The sequence below is a fragment of the Galeopterus variegatus genome, unplaced genomic scaffold, assembly GCF_000696425.1.
Source record: "Galeopterus variegatus unplaced genomic scaffold, G_variegatus-3.0.2 Scaffold4641, whole genome shotgun sequence".
Classification (NCBI taxonomy): domain Eukaryota; kingdom Metazoa; phylum Chordata; class Mammalia; order Dermoptera; family Cynocephalidae; genus Galeopterus; species Galeopterus variegatus.
Window position 1 is genome coordinate 108,995 of NW_007730752.1, and position 23,656 is coordinate 132,650.

Genomic DNA, 23,656 nt, shown 5'->3' on the forward strand with positions numbered 1-23,656 from the left:
AAATAAAATTAAAAAAAGAAACCAAAAAGAAAAATAAACACAACATATTTCTTCAATTCAAAAAAATTATAAACATATTTTGATTCAGCTTATTTTGCATTGGTCTGGTATGGCTACAGAATGAGCATATGAGTAATGTCAGGTTGGAAAGTAAGGGGACACTCACTAGTAATCTCTGGTTTAGCACATTAGACTCCTTGAGATAGAAACTTCTGGAACACAAAAATCAACTACACGGCATATTGATAAATTAAAATAAATTTAAAAAAAAAGAAATTTCCATAGTGGGATTGGAGGGTGGGGGAAGTTGACTAAGGAATCAAGTAAGTTAATTTTTTCCATTTTAAATTGTTTTGATTTTCTTTCAGAGTATATCAGCAAAGCAATCATTTCACAAAGCCAACACATTTTAGGAAATTAACTGGAGATGTGGAGAATAATAATAAAAAAATGAGCTGGAAAATTATTCCCCAAATAGAGCTCAGATCATATTCCCTCTTAGGTTCAGGAACACTGAGACTGAACTGCTATTTTATGAAATTCTGAGAGAATTTCAACTATGAAGTGGGTGAGGGTATTAGCAAGGGTCTTAAAGAACTGAGAAAGTAATGCAGTTGCTAAGTAATTAGGTTGCTAACTACACTTGTTAAGAAAAGGAAATTGAAAGATTCATAAAATTCCAATAATTGAGGATAAATGAAAGAAAAGTATTAATTATTATTTCAAATAATGTCATACAGGGTTTAGTCTTGGACAGAGGGCATAGTTTGAATGGTTCGATTAGGTGCCTGGATAGAGAATACTGATCACAACTATGTGTTTAATACAAATGGTGGTATTTAAAACTGTATTACTCTGAGAGGGGGTCATCAGCTTTATGAAAAAACAAACAAAAATAGTAGATCATATTAATGAAGCATCATAGTGTAGATGAGAAAAGAGGCAAATATCTTATCCAGTTCTTTTCTTGCAAATGCCTCCTCCCTCTGCTTGGCAGAGTCCCCTAGGCAATTCAGGAGTACAATGTATAGGTTCTAGAAACAGCTGAGTTGATGATTTTCCTTGAGGTACAGTGTTCATCCATTCATTCAACATATTTTTAGCTCCTACTATGTGTTTTTCTATGTATGGAGCTCACATAAGTCACATTCTAACAGGGAAATGAATAGATGCATAATAATAATGTGTCCGGTGGCAATGAAAGTACTAAGAAAAGTAAGAAGATAGAGGTGGGATAGAGGAATACGTTTTATATAGAGATGTCAGAATAGGCCTCCTTATTTGAAAATGAGCAAGGGCCTAAATGCTAACGGAGGCAAGTAGATATTTAGAAGAACATTCCAAGTATATATAACATGGTGTGAAGAACTTGGAGCAGGTGAACAAGGGGAGCAGGTAGGAGACAATCTAGAGAGGAGGGAGGGTAGCAGTAGGGAAGAGCTCTGCACATTATGTGAAGCCTTGTAGCCCATGGTTAGAGCTTTGGGACTTATCTTAAGGGAGATAGGAAGTCATTAGTGGGTCTGGCTCAGGTGGAACAGGATTTACTTACATGATTATTCAGAATAGTTGTCTAATCCATAGTTTATGTGCATAAATAAAAGCAAAATTTGTTCTTTTAAAATTGCCATATTAAGTCAGGATTCTCAAAACTTAACACCTTTAGAAATATTGTAGTGAGTGATACATAATTTGAGAAGAGATTGTAAGTTGCATACTCAAAACTTATCACATTTTATCTCATTTGCCCCAAAGTAAAATGCACCAAAAGATTAGTATTATATATCTTATAGTTAATGAGAAAAAGTAAATTATAAATCAACATTACTTAAGTATAATAATGCAAGAAATCTCTTCAAAAACTAGTACACTGTTTCCAGGAAAGGTCAGATAATATTGGGAACAAAGGACAGAGAGTTGAATGAAATATTCAAATACTTAAATGATATTTTGAAGAAATTAACTGTCAATCATTAGTATTTACCACAAGTAGCATATCATAACTCAAGATTTTTATATACTAAAACATCTGATCAATTGAAAATTCTAAGTGAATATGGGATAAATGAGTATTTCTTTGCTTTTGGTAAAGCCACATATAAAATTGAACTCAACCTAAAGGGATTATCTTCACCTCTCCTTCAATATGTGAACAATTACATACGTGAACAAAAAAGTAGATGAAACGTATATTTGCTAAGATCTATAATGTCTCAGTTTTTGTTATTAACTGTTTTATATACATTATATTGTATTTCTTCTTCACAACCAACTATTGACTAGGTATTATTAAATATTATTTTCAAAGTAACTAAGAGGCGAATACTATTCAAATCTAAGTGGTTCAGGCTCCAAAGTGGTACTTCAATATACTGTCCTTCTTCTCCTAAATATTCTTTCTTGGGCTTACAGATCAAAAGGAAAACCTTTAGAACAACACGTTTCCCTTAGGAACACTGCACTTCTGATCACTTCACAAAATTAACTATTCACTATGCCTTAGAGCAAAATGACTTTCAGTCTTCAAGTTATGCAGGCATTGTGTTGTGCACCTGCTCTAATAATGAAAATTATATGCCAGAATCAAACACTAGGAAAAGCCCTTTTTATTTATTGCACATTAAAGTTGCAGGATCACATAGTGCAACAGGAACAGGGATAAACTCTTCATCGACTCCTTAAAATGAAACAATACATCCACGTTTATTACAAGTACCAGGAAAGCTGAATGCATTCACGGTCATGGTCATCTGAAGTCATTTTTACAAGGCAAGGTTTATGCTGGCGTAATCAAATGCGAATGCACGTATTGAAAAAATAAAGAAAGTATACTCATTAATTACTGGTTTTGTAGATTATTGATTTATTTTATCCCAACTGTTTTCACCTTGCCACTAAAATCTCTTGCCATTATGAATTTTGTGTATCCTGGAATTTAAAAGAAACCTTAATATTTTAAAAACATATCATAGATGGGAAGTCATAATGCACTCTAAGATAATTTTTGTATAACATATTTTATAGATTTGACATCCAATAAATTTGTTAATATTTATCATTTTTACTAGTTTCTTCCTCCTTTTTTTCTACTGGTTTCTGTTTCTACAGAAGGAAGAAAAGCTCCTTGACCAAATAGTCACAAGATTATAAACTCATTGAGAACGGGCCTTGCGTTTTTTTGTTTCTGCTGTAGCTCCAGCATCTAACACACTTTTTCTTAGAATAGAGGGAGCGAAATAAGCAGCTGCTGAGAAATAAATGAACAAAGAAAATAAATTTAGATGTTAGACTAGGAGACATCTACCTATGATTAAAGAGAATGGAAGAAAAAATGTATCTTTTTTTTATTCCACTCAGAGGAAAAAAATATATCTTTAAAAGGTATAGGTTCTAACAAGAGTGACTCCATACCTAACCTTTAAAAAAACAAATTTTAAGGTGATTAAATATTATTCTTAATAATTAATAATTACTCAAACAGGACCATGCTTTTGTCAGAGAAATATATTTTTTAAAGGGACAGAGTATTTTAAAAGTATTTTACCCCTTCTAAAAACAACACATGTAAAATTTCTCCCTATGTGAGTATTCTGAAATATGATGGAGTTGGTAAGTCAAAGAAGTGAAAAGACAAATTTAGAAATGTGTATGTGAATGTGCATCCCATCACAATCACCAATAATGAAGCCACATATGCCTTTCAAAGCACTTTTGTGTCACTTTATGATGTAGGTAGAGCAGATAGATGATGTATCTTCCTTTACAGATAAAAGAAAAGAAGCCTGGAGAGACTGAAAGGCTTGGCCAATTTCACACTGCTGACGGGAGAAGAGTTGGAATTAATCCAGAGATCTTTTTACTCTCTGAGTCCTATTAATTGTGTTACCTTGGTCACATTATTTTACCTATGCACGGTTCTTTCACCTGTAAAATTGGGATAAAAATATTATGTTGACATTCTTTATGAGGTTTTAAGGATAAAATAAGATACTATAAGTGGAAATACCCTGATGAAAGAACACAGATAAATAATGTTGAAGTGTTTATAATATAGAGCAGTTTTTAAAATGGATACCAGTTAAGAGGAGTCAACAGGTGTGGGTTCAGATAACAGTTTAGCCACAAGCTATGTGGCCTTGGGCAATAATCTAACCCTTCTAATCCTCAGTTTTTCCATCTCTAAAATGGCAATACTAATCCCTAACCTGGAGAGTTATAGCAAGGATCAAATACAAAAACATAGCTAGGGCCGGCCCGGTGGCGCACTGCTACAGTGCGCCGCTTGGGAAGTGCAGCGGCGCTCTCCTCAGTTTTTCCATCTCTAAAATGGCAATACTAATCCCTAACCTGGAGAGTTATAGCAAGGATCAAATACAAAAACATAGCTAATTCACTCTTCTCAGTGCCTGACACGTGGCAATCACTAAATAAGCACTTGCTCTTGCTGCGATAATTCTTATGTTTAGTTTAACTGAAGTAGTTCTTAGAACCAGATATTGTTGACTTATTTTGAATTTTCATATAGCAATATTGAAAGCAGAGGTATCTCCAAGCAACATGATTTAAACAGCAAAAATAAATGACCCATCCCACCTCAAAAATTTCTTCTCCAACACTTCTTAGAACCAGATATTGTTGACTTATTTTGAATTTTCATATAGCAATATTGAAAGCAGAGGTATCTCCAAGAAACATGATTTAAACAGCAAAAATAAATGACCCATCCCACCTCAAAAATTTCTTCTCCAACACTTGTGGAGGTGCCAGAAGTTCCCAAGCAAGGTACAATGGGCAGGCATTCCTTTCGGAGTCAAACGACTGCAGCTTTGCTGAAGCTTTGAGGAATCAGTCATCTCTCATATTTCAAACTTCTACCTTTTGAAAAAGAAGTCCGACTAATTGTGCAAATAATTTAGAATCATGGACTTCCAAGTTAAGGCAAGAAAGGAATTAAAATCTGTTCCACTTAGGAAATATAAGAAAAAGATAAACTCCTAACCTAAGTACAAATTAATTTGTCGGATTAGCTGACAAAAGATGTGACTCAAAAGCGTGGGAAACACTGCAGTTAGGTTTTGTTTGGGCAGGGAGAAGGCAGAATCAATTTCTAAGCATGGAATACTGCCTAGAATTACATACTTAGAGGTCCAGCTCACTTGCCATCTCCTCCATTAAATTCTTCTCAATCTCCCCAGATCATTCTCTCAGAACACTTGCAACTCTCACATAGTACCTAATGCATATGGCCTGTAATATCCCTCTGTCTCCTTCTAGATGTAAAATCCTTGGGAACAGGAAATGTATTCTAATCTTTACAGCACCCAGCAACATGCTTCACACACAGAAGGTATTCAACAAGGGTTGGCTGCTTAAATAAAGTGTAGAGAACTAAGGAAAAGTCTTCAGTGGAGACATGTCAACAGACAAGAGAAATAAGAGTTCAATCAGGAGAAAAGAATACCAAGGAAGGCAAGGACACAAGTAGAAAATGAACTTTCTTGCTTCACAGTTTTGCTTAGAGCTTATAGGTACAAAGACTTGCATTTCCAGATCATTCGACATTTCATGCCAGCTTTCCAATGTGAACCCAAAAGTAGACTTGAATGCTGATGTAGTCCTTCTTATTTCAGAGCAGTATTTTTATATAGTCTTGATAGCCTTTTACAGAAATGTGCATTTGTATAGAACACAGAAAAATGAGATGGACAAATTTTTGAAGACACTTTTGAACAAAACTGCTTTCCCCCCAGCAGTGTTAGGTTGTGTCTTACCGGCTCTCCTTTATTCCCCTTCTGTCCAGGTGAACCAGAAGCTCCTGGTAATCCTGCTTCTCCCTAGGCAAAAATGCATTTCTGTGTTAACAAACATTTGTCACATTGATCTAAAGCCAATGAGTGAGAAATACCGAGCTGGCGATAGAAAGCTAAAGCTCTCTCTCCTCTGAGCTGTCGCTGGTCCCTCCCTGGGAGTGCCTTTCTTCCCTTGTTCACGAGGCTCACTGTTCCTCACTCTCCAAACACCAGTTAGCATCACCTCCTCCAGCAGACCTTCCACAGGCTGGAGCACATGCTGCCCCTCTGCAGCCCCCGCTGAACCTTGTACTTGCCTTTCTCATGGAGCCACATACTGTTGGTCACTGGAGGAAATGGAAGTTCCCTCTAAACTTTCACGCCATCTGCATCGGGTTCAGCCAGGAGTGAGGTGGTAGTGGATGGGTCAAGACTCAGGGCATATATTAGGTCACGGTGGTAGGGGACGCTCTGGTCTAGGAACTGGGGCAAGTTCTCCTTTCATCAGATATGGGCATAGGAGAAAGCCACCAAGAGGCCATTCAGCCATTAGCACAGGCCTTACAACTGCCATTAACATCAACAAAAGAAGTTCCTGTAGGTCCACAGGCCCAGCCTCCCTAACCAAGGAGCCATATTTGTGTAGGTGAGACCATTTCTTTGAGTAATAACAGTCCCTCTGCCAATCCCCTCCCACAACTTATGGTGGAGAGAGATAGTCTGTTGGAAATTTGGGGACACTGGACAAATAAAGTCTTCATACAAGAAAGAAATACTATGTAGAGTATTTTTGTGCATGTTTGTTGAAGAGCAGGCACTTTGTTTCCTTCAACTATGAGTTCCCAGAACTGCAGCCTGTTCCTGGTACATGTTAAGTACTCAGTACTGGCCTGTCGTATACATGGTTCGTCCCTTCACCTTTCTGTTCATTCTAATTTAAACCCTGGAAGGAAGCTCAGGTGGACTTAGTACTATCCAGGTAAAAATACAGGAAATCCTATCTCCAATCCCCTCTCATTAACCCACCCCAGTGACTCAGTGGCTTAGGCATTTGATTCAATTAGCACTGAAGGGCAAGACACGTTCTATGCACTAGAGGCCGCATTCAAGGAGCCTGGCTGACTGTCTGGGGTGGCTTGTCAGTAGGCACAGATTAAAACTAGCATACCTTGTTCAGAATGCACTGGCACTGGTCTTTAAGTTCCTGCTTTGCTGGCAGATACGCAGACATTTTGCTGGCATGAGCTGCTACTGATGATGATGCAGTACTTCCAAAGCCATCCTGCTCTGGGCACTAAAATCCAAAAAGAGGCTTTAGGGAAAGGGGTCAATTCCAAACATTCTGGCATTCCAAACAATGGCTCCCACCAAACTAGGGACGACTGGGATTGCATGCAAGAACCGCCTTCTTATTAAGCAAAAGTTGACAGCAGTGTGTGAAAGATTATCACACCTTCACTTTGTCACTGAGCCCCTGTGTGTTTTATTACACTGACAACACACAAGAAATTAAAAATGATGATCTTGGTGAGGAATTCTAAAGCTATATTAAGTGACTTCATGACAAATACAATAATATCATACATTTACAATAATTACATTGTTACCATGAAATAATTTACACAAACTACATGTGTGTTTGTCTTTTGGGAACAAAATTAAAGTTAAAGCATGTAATTTGAACTTGTAAAACATAGTTTTCCTCAACAAGATTATTGTAAAGCCATGTAAAGTAGAAAATAAATTATTTTTACGTTCTAATATTTATTAAATCGAAGTATGCCTTACTCTAAACCACTGTCCTTGAAAGATAAAATGATCTGGGCCGGCCCGGTGGCGCACTGGATAAGTGCGCCGCTTGGGAAGCGCGGCGGCGCTCCCGCCCAAGGGTTCGGATCCCACATGCAGACCGGTTCCCGCTCACTGGCTGAGCGAGGCGCGGGGGCAACGCTGAGGGTTGCAATCCCGTTGCCGGTCCCCGGTCCGGTACGGGGGCAACACTGAGGGTTGCCTCAACAAGATTATTGTAAAGCCATGTAAAGTAGAAAATAAATTATTTTTACGTTCTAATATTTATTAAATCGAAGTATGCCTTACTCTAAACCACTGTCCTTGAAAGATAAAATGATCTGTACTGCAACTGACAATTGGTGGAGTTTATACTTATCCAGTGGGTTCAGAACATGCTGGACAAAATCCAGTGAAATTTGATTACAAAGCAATAAATTTTTTTTCTCTCAAAAAATTAATCAAGATGGAGAGTCTAAAGAGGATAATAAATGTATCCTCAACATCATGTACCAGGCTCCTCACCATGGCTTATAACTCTGAATTTGCAATTTCATGAATGGTTAGCATTAGAGGAAGGAGTTCATATGTTACTTTGTATCCTGCAAATCATATATGCATGCAAAGTATTTTCAGGACAAAACCAAAATATTGTCAGTGGTTATCCACTGTGGTTGAGATCACGGTTGATATTTATTTCCTTTTTGTAATTGGCTGCATTTTTAAAGTTTTCTATAATAAACATGCATAATTTGTGCAGCAAAATTTTATTTTGAAAAATGGGTGGTACTTTAATGCTTGTAATTGAAAACAATAAAAACTGTAACAAAACTAGCACCCAGAAATACTGCAACAATTTTTCTGTCTGCACCACTAGTTCTTTCATATCTACTCTCACCAGATTTAATGATTAGTTATTTTGTTATCCTAATAAGTTTCCAAGTCTAAAAGTCAAACTACATTTGAATGAAACAATATTATCACCAAAACAATGTATTCATCTCGTGTGATTTGCCCCATGGGTTCCCAGTAAGATAACCAAGGCCCACTTAGAATTCACAATTTTGCTCTGATAAACTGAGTCACTATATTAAATTGAAGATTTAAGCAACTTTAAAAGTATATTTTAGTCTTTACTATAAAACTGTTCATACTTGTCAAAAACTGCTTAAAGGCAGCATAAAACTTAAAACTAAGGACTCCTCCTCTCACAAAATGGTTTTGATTTGACACATATTCAATTAATTAGCCCTTAAAATTTTAATCACATTTCTCATTTATTTTTAACAAATGTTGCTGATTTCCTCCTCTTCATGTCCTTCATTCTCTATGTCTGTAGTCATGAAACTTGACTGCTTCAAAAACTGAAAATCTAATTTAATAGAAGCATGTTTAGACATGATTTTGAGTAAATTTCACCTTTGAATGCTTTATAAAATATTAACACTAAAAACATGTGTGATGCGAAATTCCAGGACAAAATTAGATATTGAAACAAGTATATTAGAATTTTCTGAGTTCAAAACATTTTGCAAAATATAATATATAACATCTGTGAAACATATATGTATACACAGTTGGGATCAGAAGTACAGAAGATGTTTCTGTTTCAATTATTTATCTTCTAAACTATACATTCCTTTTTGTAAAATGTAGTATGTTTCTATTTTATGTTAATTATTAAATGCATAGTAATGTTTCCTCTGAGTAATTATCAGCAGTAAAATATACAGTCTTTTGTTATTTGTTTTCCACAGTTGGGGATGAATTCCTACTTTATTTTCTACTCTTTAAAACTAACTTCCAAATAAGTTTTTAAAAATATGATTTAAAAATTTTTTGTTCATAATGTGTGAGGTCATGTCACTTGTTTTAATTATGAAACCACTATCCAAACCATCACCAATATGTCTTAAACAGCTTTCTCATAATTCAGGTGGAAAATGTCTGTTATGTAATGACAAAGGGCAGTGATTACTGGTCAAGGACATAATATTTAGACATATTAAAACATCATTATGCTACTTTTCAATCAGAAGAAATTATTATTTTAAAAGCATTGACATAAAAAAGCATAATTAAAAACAGCTTTTGGAGAATTAACATCTTAAAATTTAAATGTGTAGCTCCAGGAAGCCTAGGTATTTCAAGTCTGTAGACTGGCATTCTAAATAATCTTTTTAGATATTTATAGCAAGATATTTGGCTGGCTTTCATTTTACTTGGAATGAGGGCCATAAACTAGGTTGGAGATATGCTTTGTAAAGCCAAGTTACATAAGAAAACATGCAATGTTCGAAAGAGTTATGATTTGAGTCACTTGGTTGCATTCTTATTCTACTACCCAAAGTGAGCTACAGAAGTTAAAAATATTTTTGAATAACAAATTATTGAGAAAATTTTTATGTAACTTTCTATGATAAATGTAGAACATCTCAGAAACTTAAGACCTGAAGAAAAAAGCATTTTTCACCTTTCATTTTTACTTTTTGTATTTTCTTTCTGTGTGTTTTTAAGAATTAGTCCCTTTCAAACATTTTTTTGTCCTATCTATCTCTTTTACTAGTTGGCAAGTCAACAAGCCAAGAAACAATTGGCTACCTTCTCCAAACAAAGTACTAGGAATAAAGAAGAGCAGAAAGGTAAAACTCCACTCACTGAGTCTAAATTGTACTTAAATTAGAAACAAACATAATTATACCTAATAATATAAGATTGCACACATGACCATTACAATGAGAGAGATAGAAAGTATTGAATTCAACATTTTTCTTGGAATGGAAGACTGGTATAAGAATGTAATAGTTGTACAGTTAGGATGGGAATATTTAGAATGAGAGGCTAAGGAACTAGATTTATATTTTGTTGCCAACATGAAGTCACCTAAGGCCTTGCGAAAGAAGTAAATAGGGTGCAGGAAAAGCACCTTATTCATCTTTGTTATCCTTGTACCTTAGCACAGTGCCTAGAAGATCAGTGTTTTTGAATGATAAATATGTGCTGGAAGAAAGTGAATGAATACACAAAGGAGTCATTCAGAGACTTATACTGTTTATGCTGCAAAGAAAAAGGACTGGAAATGGGGAAGGCAGGGAAGTTGACATGATAACGCCAAAGTCCAAGCATGAGGTAAAGGTGGACTGTAACAGGGAAAAGGAAGATGAGGATGAAAAATCTGCCACAAAGGATCCAGGATGGGTGACAGGCTAGAAAAGGAAAACAAGTGAGAATAAGGCATGATCATAGATTTAAAACTTCTGTAACTAGAAAATGATGAAGCTACTCTCAGAATGTAGTTTAGGAAAAAAGGCATAAACTCTCTTTTAGTTATGTTTAGTCTAAAGTAAGGATAAACCATCCCCGAAATGCTGGGATTAAAATTGTGAAAAGAAACCATGGAAGAGCACTAAGAAGGCTTTTGTACTTGGAACAAATTACTCACCTGGCTTCAACAGAAGACACTCACTTATAGACTATGCAACTAAAAGATAACTGGTATCCTTCGTTCTTCACATGCCCAGAAAATTAACTTACCTCAGTCTCTGATATTTCACAACATGTTTCCTGAGCAATGATGTTTGAATCGCAGTAGATTTTAAGTTGATGAAGTTCGATCTATTAAAAAAAATTAGTAATAAGACACACCATTAGTTCTTTTTGAGTATCACATTTAGGCATATAAGAACTACGGTAATTTAACCCTAGAAATTAAAAAGGAAGCTAACAGAAATAAATTACTGGTAGATATTTTTAATGTTTTTATTTAATTTAGGATTCATTACTTTATGAACCACTTAAGAAATAGACATAGTCAGACACAGAGACAGAAAAGAAAATCAGGCAATGAAAGCAATTGCAAACCTTGGCTAATTGTTTCAAACAATAAAAAAGAAGTATTAAAGAGAGGTGTTTTGCACTACCATAAAGTATGCCCACAAAATGAGGACATTTCAAGGTAAAAAATTCTGGAGAAAAAGTAAAATCAAACATATGAGCACACGGTTGAAAAGGTCTGTAGTTTCAGACCTCCTATTTGAGGCTCTGAAATAGGTATACACTTCCCAATAAGGAAAAAAAAATATTTAGTTTTTACTTATATTTCATGAATTCTGTCTAACACTGAAGGATTTTATATTATATCGAGCAAGACTTAACCATATTTTTACAGAAGTAATTGATTCCTTCTATTTGCTCAGCAGATTCATGTTTTTTGGCATTTGGACATGAAATTAAAGGTAGTTCAAGGAAAGTATAATCACGCCTTTAAATGAGAGATCAAACAACCACCTAAGAAAAAGTAAATAGTACTAACTATTGATAAAATATCAATATGGTAAATGCTTAAATAGGCTGTTTGAATTCCTTAACCACTTCAATATTGTATTAAATAATGCTTTATATAAGTTGGTATTGATTGGAGCTTTGAAATTAGTTTGCATTTGCAAATTTAATAATGTAATTAATAGTTAATTGTATGATGATTAAACATGTAACACAGATCAGGAACAATTTCTCTCCTCCTCCTCTCCTTCCTCCTTCCTCCTCCTCCTCTCTCTCTCTCTGCCTCTCTCTACCTCTTTCTCTGTATCCCAGTATGACAGTTAGATTATACATTACTTTGAAGTCAATAAATACTTCCTATAGAAAGATCCAATTGCAATGTTATAATAATTAATCCTATGATAATAAAAAGCAGACAACTGTGGTTAGTTTTGAATTCTACCCACCCCAACACCAAAAAAAAAAAAAAGGAAAAAGCTATACTTTAAATTTTTACTCTACAACGAGATGAACAAAACCATTTGGCTTATGGAAAGCATTAACACCAGACATCTTGCAGATTCATCAGCAGCCTAGGATTTGCAGGCAATGCAAAACTCTGAGACTAAATAAAATTTAATGATTGCTTTTCTATAACATCTGCAAAGTTATTGAGGTTAACTTTTATTTATAAAGTAAATACACTGTCTTACATAGCCTAATGAAATACCAGCAGTAACATATAATTACATAGAATGAAGAATAATGTTCTTAACTGAAATTTATTTATCATCATCACTGCTACCAAAACAGTCAATAAATATTGAAATTCTATTTTGAACTATTCACTGTGCTAGGCACTGTGTATGAATTATTTTATTTAACTAATGATAGATTATCAATTTTTGAAGGATTACAACCTAATCAAGTGCCCATGGCATTGACTACAATCAGCCCAGTTTAACTTTGCTTTCTTCATTCATTAGATATTTTAGAATCTTTTATTGACACTATGCTTTAGAAGGAGAGTGTTTAGGGTTAATTCTGTACTGACCCTTGTTAAACTGAAGATTTATTTTAAAAATAAATCCTTTCTATCGGTTTTGTCACCTCTTTCTCACAAATGACATGGGTAGTACATGTGAAATAAAACCCAATCATTCAAATGTTCTTTTCAATAACATACAATCTGAATAAATAAAATATTTTCACATTACAACAAATCTTATGAATCATAGTAATTGTATAGAGATGAAAAATTAGCCCACTTAAAGTTTTAGCAGAACCCCAATTTTTTTTAAAATATGTATTTTGTTTGTTCAACTCAAACAATGACTATCTCCTAAAAAATCTGCATCATTGTGGCATGGCTTCAGTTTTATTCTCAAATGAATTAAAAAACCTTATTAAACTATGAAATCATTGTAATTCCATAATTTTCATATTATGTCCTTTTTATAAGGATGCTTCTGATATTCTTCAGTTTCAACCTTCAGAGGATGAGCTCCAAGACTGGCTCCTCCTGCTCTTGCAATAACTCGCTTTTGCCCTTCTCCCCAAGAACTTATCTCAGTTTGCTCTTTGGCTCTTCCAGTTCTGGAACCAGAGCCCACTTTGCTCCCACTAGTCCTATAAGAGACCAGATTTCAGTCCCAAAGTCCTATACTTGCAGCAGATACTAGTGTCGCTCCCTGCTACTGTTGCTAGAATTCCCTGAAGCTGACTTCCTGTCTACCTGCAATCCACCTACTCCTGGAAGTCACACCTCTGATGTCCGGCCTGCTGGGTTCCACCTTTTCCTTTTGTCTTTGGAGACCTTTCTAAAAGGTCTGTCTAGTACTGTTGTTGTTATGATTGATATTCTTAATATTATTAGTAGTCACCATTTGCTAACATAGATTTCAATTCTTCTATCAGCCTTTGAGATCTTTGAGGACTAGAGCAGCAGTTTCATTTTGTTTTGTTTTGTTTTCCACCTTCTTATGCCAGGGTTGAATGTCTGGTCCTGAATGGATAAAAGAATTTACAGAAAACTGACTGCATATTAGGCAGTACTGTATACACTCTATACTATTACAGCTAGTACTCCACCAACCCTATTTTATAATTGAGGATCCCTGGGGCTTACAAAAATGAATCTCTAATAAGATAAATTAGCAGATCACAACAATTAAGCAGTCATGCTAGGATTTAAAACGACATCTGTCTCTCTATGATGCCATGATGTCCTGTCTCCAGGGCTGGTTTCTTCTGCACTTCCCTATTCTGCTGGTCATCAGCGAGCCTTAGTTATGACATTCTCACTGGTTTGCTCAATCACTGTCACTAAGAGAAGATAATTAAATATAGATATATATTTCACATGGGCCTTTAGAAATAATAAGTGGCCAAATATGTGTTTGCACAAAGTTGCACTTTTGAAATAAATTTGAACTATTAACTGCTTTGTGTTAACGTCATCATTATTTCCTATTGGTGATCTGCATTCAGATTGTTTTTATGGGTTTTCCTATCATTCTATCCACAAGAAAATGTGCAGCCATCAAATTTAGATATAACTCACTTTTTAGAGAGTATAGGCCTTCCTCTCTAGAGAAATCAAAATCTATATCATCTTTAGCTTCAAATTTAATTTTTAAAGAACTTTTTCATCTGAAAGGGTTTTACTAGCCAATTTTTCTCATCCAAACAACCTACTGATATGTTCAGTGACTGAGTTTCTGTCCAATAGAACCTTGAAAACCCATTATAAGCTTATGAAAAATAGTCTGCAATACAATGCAATTGCTATTACAAGGATAAAAAAGTAGCCTATTGTTCTTAAATGAAAACACCAGATAATCTGGGACCGTTTAATTTAAAGTTCATCTTTTTCCAGTCCTTTCTATTTAAAACATAAGAGCTTAGACGAAGCTTAGGTTTTGTATCATATTTTCAATTTTTACTGAAATTTCCTTTGAATAATCTTATTTTTAAGGCATGCCCTAATTCTTTTAATTCACAGGCTGGAGAAAATGGGTGAAAATAGAGAGAAGATAATATATGTGAAAATATAGTTGGAAATACATAGCTATACTTCACACATCTGATGGCAAATTAAATTGATGAAAAGGGAATCTACTACACAGAAATTAAAGGAAGACTTTTTAATAAGATATTTTGATTTAACTTAGAAATGTTACCAGTTCTCCTTTACAACAACATTAGAACTTACGTCCACAGGCTTGCCATCTGAAGCTCGTGTGGCAATAACGGTCCTTCCATGAAAATCCACAGTGTCCTTTTCATCAGTCTGTCGGCTTGCAATTAAATTACAATCCACATAAAGTGAAATGACTCGGGATTGTATACCAATGCCAAGTTTATGCCACTGACGATCAAACAAAGACCGGAGTTCTCGATTTTTAAAAATGTAGTTCAACACGTCTCCCTCCGCAGCTTGGAACATAAATTCCACCACCTTCTTCTCACCATCAACTACTAAAGAAACCTGCAAAAATGCAAATGATCTTCAAATATTTTAAAAATCAATGTTCAAAATTATTAAAGCATACAAAGAAAAGTTCGTGGTGCATGTTAGTATAACTGAAGCACTTAGTAAAATGTTTTAGATGACACCTGTGTCCACCAGGTTTGTTACCATAAAAGAACAGCAAATACCAGCTACAAAAATGGTTTGGATATGTGTATTCAGGTGAATGTAATATGCTCCTTCTTGAGAGAACATCTAAAAGTGTATGTGTGTGTATACATGTATGTATGCATGCATACATACATAATACAATATATGCATATATAATTTTATATTTTATAGAATTTATGTAATTTGATAATTTATAATTATAAATTATATAATTTTATATGATATAAAACTATAAATTCATATATAAATTATTGTTCTGTATGAGTAATTTAATAATTCAAGGTTACTAATTTAAGAAGAAGAATATGATTATTTCCTTTAGCATGGAAACTGAGATCAACTTCTTTAAGCTTTGATAATTTGTATGATGCAGAGAAAATGTGTTTTATAGATCACATACTCTTTCCGTTGAATTCATCTTCTCATCATAAAATTGTGACTGTATTAACAGATTAAAAGACCACTGAAAATTAAAAACATTTAAGTGGATATGAAAGAAGTAAATAAAAATATTTGGCACCAAGAAGTAATTCTGAGGGGCATGTTTCCTCCCTGGAGTACCTGAACCCCTTCTTTTCAGCCCACATGCCATCTCTTTCACAAGCTTTCCTAGATCCTACTCTCCCTGTCCCCCAATGTTGATGAGCTGTTCTTTCTATGCTTGCATAGTCCCCACCCATGCCAAGCTTCCCTCCACCATTGCATTTGGCCCACTGTATTGTAATTATGCTGTATTATGTTGTTTTCCTAAATGTCATCCCCTTAAACTTTACACTTCCTGAAAATAGCAATTCTGTTTTTCAACTCTCTTATCCTTGTCATTACCTAGCATATAGCATGTGTAAATTTTTTGTTGATGGAATATATGTCTAAGTTTCACCTCTTAATTCACCAAGGATTGTCAGATAAAACAATGAATCATTTTAAAAATAATATATAATGTCAGAAGTGATAGGAGGTGAAGGAATTATTTATGAGGTGGAGTTAGTCAACAAAGCAGTAACTAATGAAGGGCAGTTCGAGTGTATTTAGACCAAATATTAATCTAGAAGTTAATAAACAAACAAAAACTAACCCTTTCTCACCCAGCAGACTCTCATATTACAGGTCTCAGCAAGATCATCCTAACTAGGAGAACACTTGCATTTCCCTGTTGATGATTCCTCTAAAAGAGAGAATATTTGCATACTAGGTCTGCTCTCCAGTTTGTGCACAAAGTTCAAAGACTCACCCTAATCACACGAGGGAAAATTAATAAGCAGAACTCTCATGGTTCCTTACCTGTGGCATATTCTGCTGGTTTAAAACCTGCCACAGAAACCACCGTTCTTTTTTGGTGCTTCGTCGCACACGAAACGTAGCTGCTACAGAGTACTCCTCAGGAAGGCCTCTGGGAAATACCTTACTGTGGGAGAAAACAAAGGACTATTGTGGGAAAACAGAAGATGGCAAGGAAAGAAAATCTAGGTATAAAGTTCCATGTAATACAATATCTTAGTCGTATTTTTTTCTCAATGCATTTATAATTTATTACGCACTTTTATAGTAGTTTACCTAATAGAAATATGGTGCCTATATCACCTATGTAATTTTCAATCTTATTCTCTCCCTTTTGAAAATCTTCTGGTATGGTGTTGTTAAAGCTTGGGGTGTATAAAATGAGTGGATAAACTACAGTAATGTTGTGATATCTCCTTATTCAACAAGATGTTCCAACAGAGAAAATCTCAGAACTCGCTGCAGTCTGACAAACAGCAAAGATTTATCAAGGAAATAAATAGTACTACTTGATTTTATTGATAGACAGAGGTACAGAAAATTTCAAAGAACAGCAATAATGAGTAAATGTATATTTTCCAAAGAAGTTTTATCATATTAAACTCTTGCAAATGGATACCTAGTACTAATTTCCTAGTGTCAATTTAAGACTGATCCTAAATATAACAAGTCAATTTTAGCTTTATTTTTTATTCCTACAGAAAATTTTTAAAAAAATTCTCTCTGGGTAGTGTAAAGAAGCCAAAAGAGTCCAAATATCCTTCTACTCCAATCTCGTTTCAAAATACTTGTCTCACTGATTCCATGAAGAAACTCAGGGAAAAAAATCATAATGAAAATGTCTGAAATTTAACTTTCATTGGAAAACATGGAGAAATATGTTTCTCCAAGTTGACGTTTAAATTTATTCACATTGTATGTGAAAACTCTTCAAGGCAGGAATCTTGCTTTTCTTTTTTAAAAAAATCATGAGAAATGGTAGGTAAGAATCCTCTTAAGGACAAACATTGCTAGAAGTTGTTATATATAAATAAAATACCATACCTTGAGATGGCAACTACTAGCTTCAAACATCACACTTAGCTCTACTGAAACTGATAACCAAATTGTCATGGAGAATACTGAAATTTTCTTTTTACTCTTTGTGTTAGAGACAAATCACATGTGGTAGAGAAATCAGGAAAAAATATGAAAAAGCTGTGCTTGCCTAAAGTTATTTACTTAATTATTTACCTGATTAAAAGGAATACACATATGCACAAACACACACATGCGTATGTATGTACAGATGCTCCTCGACTTACTCTGGGGTTATATCCTGATAAATTCATTGTAAATTGAAAATATCATATGTCAAAAATGCATTTAATACATCTAACCTACAGAACATCATAGCTTAGTCTAGCCTACCTTAAACATGTTTGGAACATGTATATTAGCTAACAATAGGGCAAAATCACCTAATACAAAGCCTATTTTATAATAAAAGGTTGGACATCTCGTAATTTATTAAATATAGTACTGATGGTGAAAAACAGAATGGTTGAAGGATACTCAAAGTATGGCTTCTACTGAATATTGCTTTTTCACCATCGTAAAGTTGAAAAATCGTAATTTGAACCATCTTTAAGTTGGGGACCATCTACACGTGCACGCGTGCATGTGTAAACTCTAGTTTTATCTTCTTCCTTGAGGATTTATTAAGAAGAGAGGCAGCCAAGCTTATTGCATATACATTTTTATATCCCTTCTTAAATAAGCAAGTGATAAGAAAATAATTTGTTTTAATCAATTCCATCAAAATAAAGTGTCTAAAACGGAATTCTCTCTGGAAAGTCACCAGTATCAAACTAAATTTTACTAATGAAAATTACCTTATTGGTTTAAATAAGGTTGCTTATTTTAAAACAAAACAAAACCCTATAAAACTGAAAGGTGGGCACATGTAGGGGTTAGGTTGTGACAACAAAAGACAAACTTTCAAGTGGAAAATTTGAACTAGTTAATGGTAGCAAAACTAGTTTTAAAGGAAACCTTGACCCCTACCACAGTTCCCCCCACCACATGCCATAATAACTTATGGCTCCACCTTGTGTCCAATTTACTGCCTCCTCTCCACCCTGAAGATTTTAGGATCTGAACGTTATATCAAGTGTTCTGGAATTTGACAATGCTATTATCCTGGGTATTATTCCTCCATTTACTGTATTGACCACATCTATCAAAATGGGCTGTGCATTAGTGAGAAAATATTTTTGTGTAATTTTTAAAAATTATTTTCTCCATATCATTTCCTCATATCCACTTTTTCAGGAACTCCTTTTTTATTTTGAGATAATTGTTTAACTCCTATGTTGACTATCTAATGTTCTTACCCTTTCATATTTTTTCATCTCCTTATAAATTTATTCTTCTTTCTAGGGATACTTCTCTGATTTATTTTCCAATCCTTATATTCAACGCCAATTTTTGTTACATATTTTTTAATTTCCAAGATTCTCTTTTGTTCTCTTTCTCAAAATTTCCTAAATCCGTTTGACTTTATTAATTAAATGGCCTTTTCAATGTTTTTCTTTGAATCCTCAAATATCTCTACTTAATCCAGGTTAGTTTTCCCTGTTTGACAGTTAGGCCTCTCTCTCCCATGTTGGAAGCTATCCTCTAATTTCTGGTGAATTTTGGTAGTTCATTCATATGTAAGAATGAAGCACTGAAATCCTGATGGCAAACATTATGTGTGCTGGCACAGTAGGTCCATGAGCAAGCTTCACTGTATAGCATGATCAGCTGGTAGATCTCATTGAGGGTGCTTCAAATAGTAATAAATGGCAATTATTTCTCTAGAGATATTCTGTTTATTAAAAGAAGAATCACTCTATTTCCCACTTGTTAAATGAAATTCACGTGGCCGTGTACATTCTGGAAGCAGGGCAGGTATGTTAGAATCCCACAGTTTACTATAGAATTTTATGTTAGCCCCCTGTTTATGGTGCCATACCTCATTCCTGTCCCTGTTAACCTGTTTACCCCAGTGTGGAGGCTCTCTGGCTCAATTTCTCTAGATAATAAGCCTCCCACTTACTGTTTGATTGAATGAGGAAGAAGGCGGTAACCTGGGGGCCGCATGCTCACCACACACACACACACACACACACACACACACACGTGTACACACACACACAGACCCAACTCACTGGCTTCTGCACAGCCTGGTTCCTCCTAATGATGAGTCTCGGAATCCTGTGCAAAAACTGGCCCACTTCTCATCAGTACTCCCCAGCCTGCAACACTTAGGTCCTAGCTTCTTCCTATTTGTTGAGTCAGTTACCAGTCTTCAAGAATGTACTGTAACCAGTATTCCCCAGCCTTAGGTCCTAGCTTCTTCCTATTTGTTGAGTCAGTTACCAGTCTTCAAGAATGTACTGTAATATTTGCTTGCTGTTTTGTATCCCATTCTACAATTATTTTTGCAGTTTACAGTGTTAATCCTCCTTTTAAATCTTCAATCTCTCCCTCTTCAATGGTCCCTTTATCTGGATTTATGAATGTGCACACAATTTCCCTTACTGTAAAACAAACAGACAAAACTTCTTCCAGCCTTGCTACACCATTGTGTTACTCTCCCATCTATCTACCAAACTTTTAAAATTCAGAATACTCCGAATATCCACGTCTTCACCATCCATTTACTCCCTACCCCTACTAAATTCTAGTAGTATTCCCAATCAGATAATCTACTGGCCTCTTCTCAGTTTTATCCCCTTCACTTCTGCAGGTTTACACCTTAATTTCTTCATTCCTCATTCATATAAACCAAGAGTCACAATCACAATGGCTACAGGGCCCAGCCAGGAAATGGAATGTAAACTCCCTGAGCTTCTTTGTCTATCCTGCTCACCTTTTTGTCCCCGGCATGTAGAACAGTGTCTGCACAAACCAAATTGATAAATATTAAATAAATCAATAAATAAACTGAGTTCAGATATAAGCATTTTTTCGTAAAAGCATACACATGGCCTTCTCAGTCTAGCTTTGGTTTTCCCATCCTGGATAAAAATGTGCAGGTAAGAAATTTTCACTTTCCTCTTAACACTTCTATAAGAAAAACAAATAGAGCAAGTGAGTTAATAACAGCAACTGATACTCATTCTCATGGAAAGGACACATGTGTAGACTGTGGGAAGCCGAGATCCCAGCCCATCTACAGGCAGAAGCTGCTATTTAGTTCCATCCAACTGTTACCATATGGGACTGTGGGTCCAGTGTTACTAGACCATCCTATTTTTCAAGAGAAGCCAAAAATCCTATCAGAGAAGTATATAGTTTTAAATCTTGGCACTTAATTCAAATTTTTTACAAACTTTTTCCAGAACAACACTGCACAAGCTGAACAAAGCCAGTGCCTGCTGGTTGACAACATTGGACTTACACAAACATTTGCAGAATAACCACCTTGTGTAGAGCACCATAAGGCTGCAGAGGGAAAACATCCACAGGTAATATAAAGAAGTGATATAAGTTGTAATAGAGTAGGGAAAGATTGAGCATAGAGCACAATGGCCAAAATTAGAACTCAAGGTTGTAGATGGAAAACCTAGTGTTAGGAATGGGGGTGCTTTTAAAATCCTATAACAACAAGATGTTAGAGAATCCTGTTAGAGGAAATGACAGCAGCCATATACTGGGGGGTGGGTGTAGATGCCTGCAAAAATCTCACCTCAAAGTCATGAGTCCTAGATGGATGAGAGCTCTGTCTATCCTTAGGTTTCCATGACACTTCTTTCTTCTGGGTCTTCTTCTGCCACAGTTATTCACCATTTCCACCAAAACACAAGGGCTTACAAAGATTCTTTCCTCAACCGTATTCTCTCTACATGATCTCTCCTCAATTCAGTGTTGTCATCTCTTCGTGGATGATACCCAAGGCTGTATCAAGGCCTGATATCCAAACCTCAGACCCATATTTCAATGCACTGTGAACTCTGTGAACTCTCTCCCCCTGGAGAGTTCACAATCTAGTAGAAGAGTCAGGGTCCAGAAGAGCATCTCACATAAGATGTCCCCTCTAATGTACATGGTCAAAGAACACCCTCCCCATTTTCCTTTCTAAGTTTGTTCCTTCTCCATCACCCCAATATCTATAAATAAAACCATTTTACCACTCAGTCAGACTGGAAGCCTAGGGGTCATTCTTGACTACTTCATTGGTTCTGGGTCCCACATTCAATGAGTCATCAAGTTCTCTATATTTTACTTCTGTAGTCTCATCCCATACAATGCACCTCTGTGTTCCTCCCATGAGCACCACCTTAGTTCTAGCTACCTTTAACTCTCACATTCCCATTCCAATTGATCCACTTGCCTTTAACCTTTTCCCTTTCAATCCATTCTAAACTACTGCCCAAAGAATTTTTCATCTACAGAGTTCAAATGACACCTTCTCTTTGCTCCAGAGTCTTCTGACTTCCCAATTCCTTGTCCTGGCATTCAAGACATTCACAGTTCAAACCTCAGACACCCAGCCAACTTTATTTCCAGCACTTACCCAGCAAATATTAACAGTCTAGTAAAAACAAACAAATGAAAAAAACCCTGCTTCTATTTCCTCCTACACTCTGTATACTTCTCTTCCTTTTGCCCTGGCTCACAATGTTTTCTCCTCTAGAGAAAACTGGCCTTCAATCCCACCCCACCTCACCCCACCCCATCCATTTGTTCAAATCTTACTCACCTTTCAAGGCCTCGGTATAAAGCCACATCCCCCATTAAGTCTTTTCCATTACCCGCATGAGAGATAACCTCACCATCTTTTCATTCTAGTGAGCCAAGGCTCACTCTCCCAGGAGAATGCCCACAGTATCATGGTGTCATAGAAGCATATGATAAAGATGATCTTGTGAACACAGGATGATGATGCCCCTTTTGGTAGACTGTTTCCAAAAATAACCACAACAATATCACCCATCCGATATGACTTTTGCAAAGAGAGTTTGCCACTCTTTTCATCAAGATATGGGGTCTATCCCTTTCCCCCACCTTGAGACTGTGATGGCTCTGAGACTTTCTTTGACCAATAGAATGTGTCAGAAGTGATTGTCTAGAGTTTCCAAGATCAGGCCTTAATGAGGCTACTGACTTCTGCTTTCTCCCACTTGGAAGCCAGCCACATGTAAGAAATGTGCCTACCCTGAGACCACCATGCTGGGGGAAATCCAAGTCAGCCACATGGGGAAAGAGCACTGATGCACTAGACATGAGACCAACGCCTGCTTTAAAAAATTATTGAGATACAATTCTCATATTATTAAATTCACACTTTTATATAGTACAATTCAGTGGTTTTGGTATATTCACAAAATTAGGAAAATATTATTATCTAATTCTAGAACTTTTTTACCACTCCCAAAAGAAGCCCCACACCCATTATCAGTCACTTTCCACTTCCCCCTCTTCTCTAACTCCTTGCAACCACTAATCTACCTTCCATCTTCATGAATTTGCCTACTCTGAACATCTCATATAAATGGAATTATACAATATGTAGCCTTGTATGTCTGTCTTCCTTCACTTTGTATCATGGTTTCAAGAACATACCAGTACTTCTTTTTTTTTATGGCTGAAAAATATTCCATTGTATGGATATACCACTTTTGTTTATCTATTCATTAGTTGATAGGCACTTGAGCTATGTCCACCTTTTGGTTATTATGAATAATGCAGCTATAAACATTTATGTACAAGTTTTTGTGTGAAAGCATATTTTCAATTTTCAGGCATATTCTTGGTAGGTTATATGGTAGACCTAGACTTGCTAAGTCATACGGTAACACTAGGTTGAAATTTTTGAAGAAGAGCAAAACTGTTTTCTAAAACACTTATCATTTTACACCCCCGCCAG

The 23,656-nt window shown here is 35.6% G+C and overlaps 1 protein-coding gene across 1 annotated transcript in view; it reads right to left on the reverse strand.

Moving 5' to 3' along the window:
• Positions 1-19,884, reverse strand: part of LOC103603502 (collagen alpha-1(XIX) chain-like) — a 109,509-nt gene extending 89,625 nt beyond the window's left edge. Inside the window, exons 1-6 of the mRNA XM_008588032.1 lie at positions 19,841-19,884; positions 16,762-16,885; positions 15,052-15,327; positions 11,112-11,192; positions 6,958-7,083; positions 5,772-5,834 (exon numbers count right to left, since the gene is read on the reverse strand). Coding sequence (XP_008586254.1) covers positions 5,772-5,834; positions 6,958-7,083; positions 11,112-11,192; positions 15,052-15,327; positions 16,762-16,885; positions 19,841-19,884 — 714 coding nt within the window. The remainder of the gene's footprint in view (positions 1-5,771; positions 5,835-6,957; positions 7,084-11,111; positions 11,193-15,051; positions 15,328-16,761; positions 16,886-19,840) is intronic.
• Positions 19,885-23,656: the final 3,772 nt, after the last annotated feature.